The 14,910-nt window shown below is 42.7% G+C and overlaps 1 protein-coding gene across 1 annotated transcript; it reads left to right on the plus strand.

Moving 5' to 3' along the window:
* Window positions 1-4,657: 4,657 nt before the first annotated feature.
* LOC144933307 (uncharacterized) lies at window positions 4,658-14,270 on the plus strand. Its single transcript, XM_078857993.1, has 11 exons — window positions 4,658-4,818; window positions 6,856-7,011; window positions 8,666-8,802; window positions 9,759-9,910; window positions 10,168-10,356; window positions 10,543-10,632; window positions 11,700-11,789; window positions 12,038-12,160; window positions 12,375-12,506; window positions 12,798-12,914; window positions 14,069-14,270. The coding sequence occupies exons 1-11, from the start codon at window positions 4,658-4,660 to the stop codon at window positions 14,198-14,200; spliced, it is 1,479 nt and encodes a 492-aa protein (XP_078714119.1). The 3' UTR covers window positions 14,201-14,270.
* Window positions 14,271-14,910: the final 640 nt, after the last annotated feature.

Raw genomic sequence — 14,910 nt, forward strand, 5'->3', positions numbered from 1 at the left:
TAGTAATAGCTAATAATAATAATAAAAAAAACGCAATATGGTATACCCATTGGCACAATAAAGTAAAAGTAAATACAGTGAATGTGTAAATAAGAAGAGGTAAATGTACAGCCCTGCAATTGCTTGTTCCTGCCACTGCTGATGAAAGGGCCTCCACTAGCGGTAGCTCTAGAGAGCCCCTCAAGAGCGTATTTTGTCTCTTCTATGCTTGGCAGACTCCACCGTGATCCGCTGATCGATTGTGATACCGCTGGATGGACAGAGGATGGGGGTGGGATTTAAATAAGCCCCTTTCCGGGAGATGGAGAGTTTAAACTGGCCGACTAGATTTCAAGCTCAGTGTCCTGCACTCACCAATGATGGCAGCATCCTGGGTAATTGTGTATCATCATGATAAGGGTGGACGAAAGTCAACACATGTATCAATAACACTGCATGATTTTTTAAGATATAATTGCCAACATTTTTGGGCACTGTCCCTCATTGTGTAATTACAGTAGAGCTTACATGCGGTGTGAGTGGACTAGTGGCCACGGGAGGTAATGACAGGGGGGTATCAGTTATGAGTGCGAAGGAACTGGTGGCCATGGGAATGATCGAGAAGGGAGCGTGGTCAGGCGACGGAAGAATACGGTGGAGTCTGCCGGTGGAGCAAGCGTCCAGAGTCAGCGAGAATGATCGAGAAGGGGGGCGTGGCCTCGGTCGGTATATAAGCGAGATGTGCTGGAGACTCGGGGCAGTTGCAGTGAGGTCCCCGCCTGATGTCACGTGAACGCGTCTTCAATAAAGTGCCATCTCAAGAGAAGTGTGTCAAGTCTTCATTACAATTGCAACAAGCGCTATATTGTTGAAGGTTTTGTTTTATTCATCGTGCCTGTGCACCACTGCCAAAACAGCATCGCCAAATCTTGCTTCATAATTACAGCACTTGCATCATCAGCTGTTCTCAAGATAATGAATAACCCTTTAAGATAAAGCCCCCCCCCCAACCCCCACCTCTGCAATACCTTTGCTCGCAGCGACAGGCAAGCGAGCACCAACGTGAGGAGGAGTGGGAAACACGTGCCCTCTCGCCCACAATTCGTCCGTGGCTTCTCTTTAACACTAGCGGTTGCAACATTTCAAGTAAATGACGTAATACATCGGCGCATTTTTGTCAGTATAGGGGCCATCCAATGAGTAGGTACGCAAAAATCTGTCAAAACTTGACCCCCCCCCCTCCCTATACGCACGCGGACTTTTTACACCCCCCCTCCCCCCACCTGCGTGCGTACGTACGCTTGACGCACCCCCCCCCCCCCCCCCGAATCCTATAGAACGGCCGATATTTAAAACGATCAAGGATTAATAATATTAACGTGTTTAAGCAAACAGATAGTCCACCGCCGGACTATCTAACTCATTTGAAGGCCAATGTAGACAAATTATTATCGAGGCTTCACCCCCCCCCCATTTCCTATGCGTACGTACATTGTCAGTAGACCCCCCCCCCCCATACGCAAGCTACACATTTGGGTTAACCCCCCTCCCTCCTCCATGCGTAGGTACTGAATGAATGGCCCCATACTTGTTGTTTGCGGCAGGCAACGGTGTACAATGATATATCGCACGTGCGATCTTTTTTCTTTCTCTCTCTCTCCTGGCTGCTTGGCACGCGTCTTAAACAAGCGATGTCGCCGTCAAACGATGATTCGTTTCCCCCACCCCCCCTTCCAACACCACCGGTCCCTTTTGCATCATCGTCGGCTGTTCTCAAGGCAGGCTTTTTTGGCAGAGCGTGAGCGCGGCTAACCTCACCCCAGTAATCTGAATATATGGGTGACTCTGACCGAACGGTGACCGATGCTAACTTTTACAAACGGACTTTGTTTAAAAAATAAAATGTTTCACTCTAAAAGGATGCGTACAACGCTGCTGTTAAGCAAGCTCTAAGCAGCCTGGGAAACTAATTGCCCCCTCCCCCGCTACCCTCGATGCTCGTACTGGATGCCCTTGAACGCGCAGAGCACCCGAAACAGCTGACGTGGCTCAAACCCAACCTTTGATCAATCGAGGGTCACTTTGCCGATGGCGTAGCCAATGTCTGGTGTACACGCCGCGTGTGGACTTAGCCCGGGGTCGCGATTAGGGGAGGGTGGGTTGGTTGAAATACTTGTCTCCCTGGAAGTTCGCCGCGACCATGCATGTTGCACATAGTCAAACTAAAGCCAGATCAAGGTCATTGGCTCGGGGTGGGGGCATTTCCAACAAAATATCAAGATAACCCAATCCCCCTTTTGAGCGCCACGACACGAAGAGTTGTACACCATCAGCACTGAATATCTGCCCCCAAACCACCGATATATAAACGAGGCCATTGTTCTTTTGCGACAGGAACATTTGTTAATTCCGTAGGCAACACGTTTTCGGTTGTTGTTGGGGAGCGAGTCGCGTCTCTCTCTCTCCATCTCAGTCGCAGAGTTGGTGGCATCCTTAATTTTTTCAAACTTTTTTTCTTCCAAGCGCACTTAACTTATTGATTCGATTGATGCAACCGAGAGGGAGGGAACACAACTTCAGGAGCCGTAGCTTTAGCAGGACGCGAGAAGCCATTCATTTCATCTGACGCAGTGTTCACAATTTAGTGAACGGCACGATAATTCCCCCCCCATCAGAAACAAAATAACCATGGCTGAGGGTGAGTACATGTCACACCATACGAGCAAGTTGCGTGTATCTCGTTGTGTATATTGAATTGAGTTTATTGTATATACTGCATACGATGTGTTTGTTTTCAGTTTTAATATACACTAATTTTAAACATAAGAGAGTTATACAACTTAACTGCAACGACTGTTATCACGATAATTTTGGGTAAAAACTGAATCATACTTGAAATGTTTGTCAGAACGTCCTTCTTGAGTTAACATTAACATATGGTCAAAAATAGTGAGTGGGGCATCTTTGTAACACGGTACACGTTTAACATTCGTATGCAGTACAATCGTACATCGTAATGCATCTAGACAGTCCGTGTAAAATGTCATAGAAAATACACAGACGAGGAGGAGGTGGTGGAAACTACTTTTGATAATGAGAACTCGAATCACCGGCTCACGTTTATAAAATCCCTTTATCGGGTGAAAAGTTTTAACCAGTATATAACAACGAATGTTTCACTCACGACGTAACACGCAACACATACACATGTGCGTTTTGTCAATCCACTGCTGGATGAAGGCATCCACCCGCCATGCGGGTCACGGAGGTTATTTGACCATACTTCACCGCACTGGTCAGCGCGTGATGGTGAAGGCATGTAGCATTGAATATACAGTGTTAGCATGCTATTTTTTTTAAAGGGAGGCATCTAAGCTGTAGATGATAGCTCAGGTTCTTTCAGAAACGCAGAGCAGGAACGCAGAATTTTGTTTTAACCAAAACAGTTATAGCAAATTGAAAATTTAGTCGGAACCAGGAGGCACTTCTGAGGGTACAGGAGGGAGTTAGAGGAACTTAGCGGACCTTTTGGTTAATTTGGTGGGTTTGTTTAAGAGAACCTTCAGGATGAAGACAGCCCAGTGATGGTCTCTCCGGATATCCAAAGGGGAAGACAGCTATGAGTTGATGTACAGGTGACAACGATAAGTTTTATAAGGGAACGTCACGAGTAAAACGGAGGCGGAGTGGTTTCATAGAATGTTTTGGTCCTTGAAAGTGCATTTATGGTCAGCGCATTCCCAGTAAATTAACTTTCACACAAAACATGTAGCATTAAATGTGGTTCTGTACGTAAGTTTATGAAATCCAAGAGAATTATCAGAGCATGTTTTGTTTGCATGTTCAACACAAGCACGTGTGGTTAATGTAGACTTCATTCCTCCCAAAAAGTATCTATTTGGTTCTAGATTTGAAGCTTTCGTGACTGCAAGGAATCATATTCTTAGGTTTTTTCGGTAAAGTCACGTAGGTAAAACATTTTCATTAATTTTGATGTTTTACCTACGTGACTTTACCGAAAAAACCTAAGAATATCTATTTGGTGTTTGAACATCTTAACACCTGCTTTATTGCCAGAAAGGGTAAACCCCAATCATTATTTGATACTGGCAAAAAAGGTCCCATGATATTGAATGAAATGCATTGGGTTGATGGTCGCGCACTGAACCTTTACTGTCAGTGGTAGGGCGGGTGGGAGAGTGCTGCCCTCTACTGTGTGAACCAAATGTCAATTGAAAGTATCTCAGAGGTGGCTCTGATAACCACTTCTGCGGGCCAGGTTAGTGCGGTGTATTGAAGTTACGCTCCAAAGTGAAGCAAACGCTCTCGTACTGAGTTAGGCGTGTCACTGCTATTGTGGACAGCCCGCGTTAATGTGAATTGATGTGTGTGTGCATTTGGTTTATGGGGAGCGGCATTAAAACGGTTAGCGCACTGCTCTACTAAACCCAGCTCACGACCAACACCAGTGACGATTATCTGAACTGGGCCTCCCCTAGATCAACTCAGCCTCAAATGAGTACCTGGTGCGACAAAGAGGCGGCCGGGTGTTGTGTTGGCCATTCCGGCCTTTATAGTGTTTGCTACTCGCTCACAGCACTTGCCCCAACAGTCCGTTAAGGCGCAACGGGGGGAAATCTTTGTCTTTGTCTCGGTTCGACTGCAAGTTCGCAAGACGATGACGGAGTTCTGGAAGATTCACTCCAAGGGCGCGACGGTGGAGGAGATGATGCTGGACTCGAGCGCGAGCACGCTCTCGCAGTTCGAGAAGCCCGAGATTCTCTCGCTGCTGCCCAGCATCGACGACGCCAAAGTGCTCGAACTGGGCGCTGGTATTGGGTGCGTGAACAGCAAGAGCAGAGGGGGGGGGCTCTGCTGACGCCTTGCAGTGGCGCTGCAGAATGACGATAGTAATAGGAGATGTGTGGCTGCGGTTAAGTCATCCTGAACTTCTAGAATTCACCTGATTGTTTATAAAATTGTATTCATCTTCTGTCCCCAATTTTAACCCAAAATTCGTATAGGTGTTACCAGATGTAGTGTCCATTTGGGTCTTTTGCAAGGGCTGTGCAAGCCTTCGCGATAGAGAGCGGCTCATGATGTCACAAAGCTACCTTCAGTATTCTTCCTTTATGCTGACCTGGACAGCTGCACCCCACAACCCTTCATGTTAGAGAATGGCCCACGGAAGCAGACACCACAGAGTTGCATCTAAAATCCATTCAAGTGGCCTCTGGTCCACGCAGTAGATGGGAAGTACTTTCCCACCTGCCCTGCCGCAAAGAGTATGTTTTTTTAATTATCTGGAATTCATATTAATTAACTAAAGAACTATTACCAGCACAATTCATTTATTTCCGTGCAATAGTTTTGATTTCTCATGCGACACGTTGTTTTCGCTCTGATTTCTATTTGCTACATCGCTGCAAATTATTTGCTTTGCTTTTGTTATTATGGTGACCCAGCTCACTATTGCAAATGAGACTATCCTGTTCTCCTGAGTTCTCACCTGGTTAAACTAAATTCGAAACTTAACATACACTCCGAAATAGAAGGCACGTATTATATACGGTTAATACGTCCCATAGTGTTAGGCAAGGTGGCCGCGAGACTCGAAACCACCAACCGCATGTCCGTCAGATTTGGTGCTGTTATCAGATATTGACCAATTTTCTCTTAACAGCCGCACGAGAAATGCACAGCTCAGGCAAATTTGCCGGTCAGGTGATGCCACGTGGTGAACGAGTACAAAAGGTTATCTGAGAAGTGTGTTCCCCTACAGATTAGCTACAGACACAGGAATTCCATACTCTTAGTTTTTTCGGTAAAGTCACGTAGGTAAAAAAATTGAAATTAAAATTAATAAAAATAAAAGAAAAAAAAATCACGACGCTTCGGAGGCAACATAAGTCTCCGTCGTCGTGATTTTTTATTATTTTATTTTTTATTAATTTTAATTTTAATTTTTTTACCTACGTGACTTTACCGAAAAAATAAGAGTATGAATCCTTGCAGTCATGAAAGCTTCAAAAACAGGAATTCCACCCTGCGCTAGATGCGCAAAAAAGGAACGGTGGATTAAGTTGCTCTGATATCGCCAAAGTGCAGGCTTTCTGCACTCTAGGACAGTATGAGAACCCCAAATATGTGACACGGAACTTCTGCGTTATACATTCACCGGCCTGCTGAAATCCCCTTACCACCTCGACTCCACATTAACACCTCCCCCAAGCTCTTTAACCTTCAACTCTCAGGCTCTCATGTCCACTGCAATGATTTGAAGAGTTGTAAAGAGAGGCACTCAGAGAGATTATAAAGCCAAAGGTCAAGCATTGCTACATTTCTGTGGAGCGGTGGCATAGCGGCTAGGGAACTGGATGATGATTAAAGTGATCTGGATTCAAATTCCTGATCCGGCACCGACCGGTCGCAATTGGCATCTGTCGCGGGGCTGTAACCCCTCTAGGGATGCATTTTATAAGTACTGTACTTGGTACGGTGTTCAATCAAGGGCACTGGGAAGACAAGTGGCCATGCATGTTTCCAGCTGACCTAATAGCCCACTTGTGCACTGCGTCTGTCCCAAAATGCACTTGCTAACGTAATTTTCCACAACAGCTTATCCAGCTAGGATCTTTAAACGTTTGTGCATGCAAGCAAGATATGTTTGGATGGCATTAATACATTAATGCTATGTTGAGCATATGTGTGCGCACTTAATATGTAAAGGAACGCGTGTGAAATATTGCAAAGCAAAAGGTAAGTTGCACAGGAGCGTATCTTCACCATCACGCTCTCGATCCACGAATGAGAAATCGCGAAGTATATTTCACCACAAGCGTCCGATGTTGTTCCACGTCTCTCTTCGTGTCCTAGTCGTTTCACTGGACACCTGGCCAAGCAGGCGAGTCACGTGACAGCGGTGGACTTCATGCAGACATTTCTGGACAAAAACCGAGAGCTGAACAGAGACCATGGGAACATCAAATTCCTGCAGGCAGACGTCACGCAGCTGCAGTTCCCAGAAAACAGGTCCGAAATGGTTTATACAAATCACCGATGCTAACTTTGCACTTTTGAAAACTCACGTCTTTAGAACTGCTTCGTGCGTTTAGATTTTGTTGTCTTTTTCACCGCACCTCCGACTAGCACGGTTGGCTACGCGCGATGCGAAATAAGTTCAACATATATAGATACGTTTTAAGAGTACATTATATTGTTCTGTAGCCAGAAAGAAATGTGGGTAGAAGCAGGAAATAAATGATGATTTAAGACCGGAATTATAAAGTAAAACAAATAAGCGTCTTCTTTTTTTTTTACATATTTTGCCTTCAAAAAATTTTTATGACATTTTTGTGAATACAGAAGGCAGCAGACGATATTTCAGTAATTACAAACAACTGCGACACACACACACGTCAATCGTAACGAATGACAGCAAACAAAACGAATGTCAAAACTTCTCTCAAACGCCCGATGATGTTTGCGCAAAAGATTAATTTCTGGCACGAAGCATTAACACATTCGAGACGGCCTCTATTTCGGACTTTGCGCAATGCATATATATCCAGTACTGTATAGCAAACGTCAATAATGTCGCCGATGGCAACGCACGTGCACATTTGTGTACATTTCCAGGACATTCTGTACAAGCCACACACCACCCCACCGCGGGCGTTAACTTCCCGGTCACGGCCGGCCAGTAAAGTATGCTTAGGACCGGGACGCATTACGAGACCGACGTAACAAACAAAAAAAAAGTCGCAGCCAAAATTACAATATACATTTTGGTTACGTGGCACCGTGCGTGTGGTTGTTTGCATAGCGGGGAGGGGGGTTGTTGGTCAGAAGTCACGTTTAAAACCGCACGTACGGCAGGTAACAACGCGCCCTCGGTGAGACAAAGTGTAAATGTGAAGGCCACGTGTCTTTTTTTTGTTTCCATTGGTACACAATTGCAACAGACAGTCGTAGATAATGGCCGAATTGGGTTTCTGGTGGGTCAACATTTCAAACTGCTGACACGGCACGAGTGAGGCTCCGTGACAAAAAATTATTTGTTTTAAATAACTTAAACAATATTATTTTTTTATATCAGATATACAATTGGCAGTTAGAAAGTTCTAAAAACATGATATGCAAAAGTACCAACAAATTAAATTTCAGGCTCCATATCTAATTATATTATAAATTTAACAATTTGCCCGTTAACAACTCGGTCCATGTATTATGAACTTAAAAATCTATATTAATCTATGAATCATTAAATTTCCGCTAATTTTTTTCTAACTACATTTTAAAAAAGGAACTACGACAGGAGATGAAAACACATGTGCAAGTGGGCACACTTTATACATCATCGTCAAAATTCCCTGACATCTTATACATGTACACATAAAAGCATAAGACTTTGAAGGCAATTGTTGAAAAAATACGTGTATTGAATTTTTATCCTATTGAGTAAATGGTCTTTATATTCTTGGTTCTTTCGGTAAAGTCACGTGACTTTACCGAAAGAACCAAGAATATGAATCCCTGCAGTCACGAAAGCTTTAAATCAAAATTTAAATGGTCTTATCAAGAGGAAATTCTACAGCCAGTCCTTTGAAATCAGGAGTATCAAACGCAACTGTTGGATGATCCGGCCGTGAAGACCTCACCACCGTGATGCTTGTTCTTCACGCAGCTTCGATGTGGTTTTCTCAAACTGGCTGTTCATGTACCTAACGGATGAGGAGTTGCTACAGCTGGTGAACAGCATGCTGCGTTGGTTGCGCCCTGGAGGTCATCTTTTCTTTCGCGAGTCCTGCTTTCACCAGTCTGGTATGGGTATTATTTTAAAAAAATATACAACTATTTGTTTTATTTTACTAGGTGAGGCCCACTAAGCTATATAGCTCTTTTTCAGAAGCAACCTGGCATTCACAAATGATAATTCAACGAAGTGGCTTATCATGTGGAAATGTATCGCAAGCCAAATACTCTTAAACGCATGTTTCTAAATGTGGAAGGAAAACCCGGAGGACCTGGAGAAAAGTCCACGCAACCGTGGGGAGAGAGACATGCAAACTCAAAATATACAGCCGTAGGGTTGGGATCAAATCCACGATTCCCTGTATACCAGGCAAGGTAGTTAACATCTTGCTGCCATATGCACGATGGTGACCCACAAGCAAGCTCGGAGGCTCCCAGGGCCTCTCAGGTCACGATGCATGAAATACAAATGTTCCATGTGGACTTACTACCTGGCTTGTTTTGTAAATGGTTTGCTCATATCCAGTTGACGTGTGGATTTCTAATTTGTAACATACTATTCTCTCCGTGTCTGTATGAAAATACAGTACATATGTCTGTTATGGAAATAGCGATAAGTGAATTACTGATTCTTTTTTTTTTAATAAAAATATACCGTAAATGCATTAGGTCAATAAAATTGATGTTTTATATTGTAAAATACATTTGCGTAGTACATCTAGATATTACAATTATGTAAGCTTAAACATTAGCAATATTAAGACTCATGTTACTTAGAATGTTATTGATGCAAAATAAAGTTTAAAATTTTCCAGGGTAAAGTTATTATGGAATATAACAAAAAATGTGAAAATCACAAAACTTAACGTAAGCCCCATTAGGGATACTATAGCTTCTAAATGTTCTTACACAGCAGTTGTTTTTCAATACATAGGTAACCTCGTTTCATCGCCATGTCTAATGTGCTTGCGTGTTCATACAATTGTCACTGAAGAATTCATAACTGTTATGGTTTGTGCCTGCAGGTGATTCAAAACGAACCTTCAATCCCACGATTTACAGGAAACCTGCTCAATACAATCACATCATGCAAGCTGGCTTCCAGCAGGCAAATGGGAACGAAAAGAGCTTTGGCTTTGAGTTGGTTATTTCCAAATCTGTGCAGACATACATCAAGGTGAGTTGATTATGGAAGTAAATTTGTAATGTATCCAATATACAATGAATAATTCAAAGAAATGCAGCACGATAAAATTTGATAACGATATGTAAAAAAAAGACCTTGCCTTTTTGCTAAATGAAAAAAAGATTACCAGAATTTTTGTTGAAAAAAACTTTGGAAATAATAGTAGCACGTAGAGTTTGAAAAGATCAACACGACCTCATGAATGCATGACAATGCTTGCTCGCCCCCCCACCCACCCTCGTGTGCAGCTGAAGAAGAATCAGAACCAAGTGTGTTGGCTGCTGGAAAAGGTCTCACGGGAAAATGCGGGCCACCAGGGTTACGCCACCTTCCAGCAGTTCCTGGATGGGAAGCAGTATTCCCGGCAAGGCATCCTCCGCTACGAGAAGATCTTTGGTGAAGGCTACGTGAGCACTGGAGGACCTGATACCACCAAGGTGTGCATTTCAGACATTTCATACAATCTTCTTCTCCTTTAATAAGAAAGCAAAGCAACAGGCTACAATTGCATGTTTTATGTTGTAAGCGAGTGGAGTCCGCTTGTTCCAGCATTAAATGACAAAAAAGCAACCAAGTTTTTAAAACAATATTACAGTACTCAAGTTTGTGCTTTTCTGTTTCAGGAGTTTGTATCACTGTTGGATTTACAAGCGGGACAGAAAGTGCTGGATGTTGGGTGTGGGATTGGAGGTGGTAACTTCTACATGGCCAAGGTACCTTGACTACACTTGTGGCTGCCTTCCTATTTCTCTCTTGATCATATTGTTTGTACCGTTATTATTTATTCTGCTTGTTTGCCCAGGTAAACCTCACTGTGTCCCATGCTCTTTTCAGACGGATCTGGTAGTATTGATTTGCCATTTGTGTTGCGTGAACTGAATTGAAAAAAAAGTGCCAGACAATTTAATTGCAAACCCTTACACAAACATTTTACTATTATTACATATCGTACTCTTGCTTTTATTGATATTTACATATACTTTCATTCACATATACTATCTAAACATTCACGAATTCTTCAATCAATATTTGGAGCAATGTGTTTTGCTTATTTTAAAACCAACACTCACCATCGCATCTCTTAATACAACTGTAGTGAGTTCAACTGAGTCGCAAACGTACTCTTTGGAGGCAACACATTTATTAACACCAACACACGGGGTAGTTACCCCTTAACAGAATAACAACTAATGGTGGTGACCACCAGGCTAACTACGCTAATCACACCGTAACTAGCTACAACGGACCCTAGCTTGGGTCCCGGTCCACGTGTTGGAGACTCTGTAGGACGTAGAACGTAGACGAAGGTTTCTTCAGGATGAGCAACAGCACCACTCCCTCTGGGGGACCCGGCTTATATCCTCTGCGGCGTGGCTGGCTCCGCCCCGGGCCACGACCACCTTCCAGAATCCTCGAGCAGGATCTCGACCCTGACCACGTGACCACCCCTAGCCCCCACATGAGGCTCTTTGTAGACTTAACTGGTCACGTGTCCTCTGGGGTCAACCAGAGTGCCACGGCCTTTAGTAACCTCGTTCCTATGGCTGGCACTTCCACACCCTATCCTGTAGGCCTGGCACTGCATGCCAAGCATGGTGCCATCCAGCGCTATCGATCAGCGCTCACCGAGCCCCTCTAGGGCCGGTACTGCAACCACATCCTCGTGGTGTCCGCGATGTCGCTACACCGCACGCCGTGCCTCTCTCGGGCCGGCATTACCCAGTGACATCCCGCGATGTCACTACACAAGTTATAAAGGACTGACCACCTTCTGCCACAGGCCTTCAAGGTGGACGTGCTTGGAATGGACCTGTCCTCTAACATGGTAGAAATTGCCATGGAGAGAGCCACAGAAGACAGCACATTACTGGTACGTCGCATTCATGACAATTCTGGCCAACACAGAATGGCTCATTGTACAACACAAGTTAATGGATTTGCATTTACTGTACTGAAAATTGTAAAATTTTGAAAAATGTGATTTCTTAAAATCAAAGTACTTAATTAAATGTAGCCTTTAAAGTTTTGTGTAAAGGTTAACAGTGCTTGGTCTCGCTAGGCCTGGAGTTGTCTCTTTGTCATCGTGTGCATTTAAATGCCCTTCATGTCTGCTTCTAGGTGCAGTTTGAAATCAGTGACGCGACCAAGCGGGAGTTTCCGGAGGAATCGTTTGACGTGGTGTATAGCCGCGACACCATCTTGCACATTGCAGACAAGTTTGCCCTCTTTAAAAGGTTTTATGTAAGAGCACATTTTGAAAAATCCTCTTTCACGCTCTGTAATTTATTTTTCTTATTAAAAGCATTGTTAAAAATAAAATATATTTCACTTATATATATGAAATCCTTATTTTTACTGCTCAACGCAAAATGTATTGAAAAGATAACGTTAAGTCTGTATTGAAAAGATAACGTTAAGTCATATTCTGTTGATCGTTTTTCTCCCCTTATACCAGAGGTGGTTAAAACCTGGGGGAAAGTTGCTGATCACTGACTACTGTTGTGGAGAAAAACCCTGGACATCGAAGTTTGAGGATTATGTCAAACAAAGGGGCTACATCCTGTACTCTGTGTCCAAATATGGCAAGGTAAGCAACGAATAATATATCATAATTTCACAATGGGAAGGGTAAAATACAAGCTTAGCTGGACTTAAAATGTGCTCTTATCTCCTTGCACACCTTTTGCTGACATGTGGGACCTTACACAAATTCAACTTCTGCATATATGCGACAGCCAATTGCAACACCGGGCCATCTCCAAGCTTTGCATATGAAAACGAAATAACTAATGCTTTTGTGAAATGTCACTATCGTCTGAGATCAAAACGCGACTGTAAAAACTTCCCTAAAGAAAACAAACTGTATGGTGTTTCCTAGTTTTTGGAAGAAGCAGGTTTCCAGAATGTTCGAGCTGAGGACAGGACGGATCAATTTGTGGACATTCTTAACAAGGAGCTGGAACGGACCAAGAGCATTCAGGATGAGTTTATCAAGGTGAGACGCAGAAAAGGCCCACATTACAAACTTACACACCATTTTTAGTTTATCCTGCTGATACTAAGCCCATTATCTGTCACAACCTGTGGGAATTCAAATCGGCAGCACATGTAGTTTTTACATCACGATTGCAAAATTCCAATTTTACAAAGTAGCGGAAAATGGGGGAATTTGCCCACGTTACACCACATACTTGTGGAATATGGGAAGCAAATTAGCACAAGATATGTCAAGCAGAAAGCCTGCGCACGCATGCGTGAAGACATGAGGACATGCATAATATCACTAAAACGTAGATGTGTAACATTCACAATCAGTGTATTTAAGAACTGTGGTTCACTCCAAATTGCCTGTCACACCAGACATTGTTTACGATTAAGATTCAGTGTAAATGCCAAAGGCTCTAAAGCCAAAATAAAGCAATGTATAAGAGTGGCAGGATAAATTACTCAAGCTGTCCTGTCTGACTCTCTTATTTCTTACTCTAATGATAACAATTAGGCATGTATCAGTCAATCAATAAAAATCGATTATACTCACACGTGTAAAAAGCAAGTACGTGTTTGACTTGAAACTTTCGTGACTGCAGGAATTCATACTCTTTGGGTCTTTCGGTAAAGTCACATAGATAGAAAAATGCAAAAAAAATCACGACGTTTCGATCGCAACACAAGCAATCGTCTTCAGGTGAAAAATACAGCAGAAAAACTATATTTCTCCTCCCTCAGCAGTTCTCCTGTTGTAGTTTTTCACCTGAAGACGATCGCTTGTGTTGCGATCGAAACGTCGTGATTAAAAAAAAAAATTCTATCTACGTGACTTTACCGAGAGACCCAGAGAGTAACCAAGAACATGTTTTAAACAAAGCACATGCAAATTATACTTGAGAAGAATGAAACAAACGAGAACAATGCAGAACACATGAAAGAGACAATATATATAAAAAAAATAACAAATTAGAAACAATAAAATGCCCCTGAATTATAACAATTCATGGAATTGGAGTGTGGGCTGGCGTGGTGGACAGTTGGTTCAACAATATGCCTCGTAAGTGTTCCAAAAGCAGTATAGGTTTACGTGAAATTGCACACTTGCGTTTTTTTTTTACACAATACAGAATTCTACGTATAACACAATGCGTTGAACACTAGGAATTCTCTGAAGACGACTACTCGTACATCGTGGACGGCTGGAGCAAGAAGCTGGAGCGCTGCGAAGCGGGAGATCAGAAGTGGGGCTTGTTCTATGCCGAGAGACCCATCAACGCCAGTAATGGTGTCTGAGACAACAAATATCGAATGTTATACTCACACCGCAGTCATTCATGCACACATGCGGTCAATGTGTTTTGCTTAACACGGCCAAACATCATGACGTTTTAACCTGTGGAGTATGACCAGTGTGATGATGTTCTCCGTTCAAATGAGCTCCAAGACAACTGCTATATATATTTAGAGCTATTCTATTTACCTAGAATACATTCACAAATCACGTGAGAACTAGTCAATATCTTAAACGTGTTCATAAAAAAAAATAAGGAGCTCCAAATTTACACTCAATACTTAAGTGTAATATTTTGCCCATCAATCTGTCATTGAAATAACGATTATTATCTTAATACGATTAACTGAATTTAGAAGTACAGTGCAGATTTAGGCATTACAAATAAGTGTGTATTTTATGCGATTTTAAAACATGTGATTTCCCCTTCCCCATTTAAGCAATAAAACACTACATGACCAGTAACGTATGTTCATTATCATTTGCATTAGCAGAGCACAGTACCGAACAAATGTACTGCAATGTTATTGTCATGCTTTCTGTTTCTCAAAACTATTATACATATACAATTTACGTGATGTTTATAAGAAAATGACAATTACATTACACAGCTGTCGGTTAGAAATCAAAGAGAATACTGGAGACCGGGTACATGTGAAATGACGCACAAACGTTGCCAAACAAGTCTAATTTGTTAGTGTTGTCTCACTCC

This window comes from Lampetra fluviatilis, chromosome 7 (genome assembly GCF_964198595.1).
Source record: "Lampetra fluviatilis chromosome 7, kcLamFluv1.1, whole genome shotgun sequence".
Classification (NCBI taxonomy): domain Eukaryota; kingdom Metazoa; phylum Chordata; class Hyperoartia; order Petromyzontiformes; family Petromyzontidae; genus Lampetra; species Lampetra fluviatilis.

What these genes read in the sequence shown, in the direction of transcription:
- LOC144933307 (XM_078857993.1), top strand. Translation starts at nt 4,658, where the DNA reads ATGACGGAGTTCTGGAAGATTCACTCCAAGGGCGCGACGGTGGAGGAG. An exon ending in GAACTGGGCGCTGGTATTGG is followed by an intron (nt 4,819 to 6,855) that starts GTGCGTGAACAG and finishes TTCGTGTCCTAG; the next exon opens with TCGTTTCACTGGACACCTGG. An exon ending in CTGTGTCCAAATATGGCAAG is followed by an intron (nt 12,507 to 12,797) that starts GTAAGCAACGAA and finishes GGTGTTTCCTAG; the next exon opens with TTTTTGGAAGAAGCAGGTTT.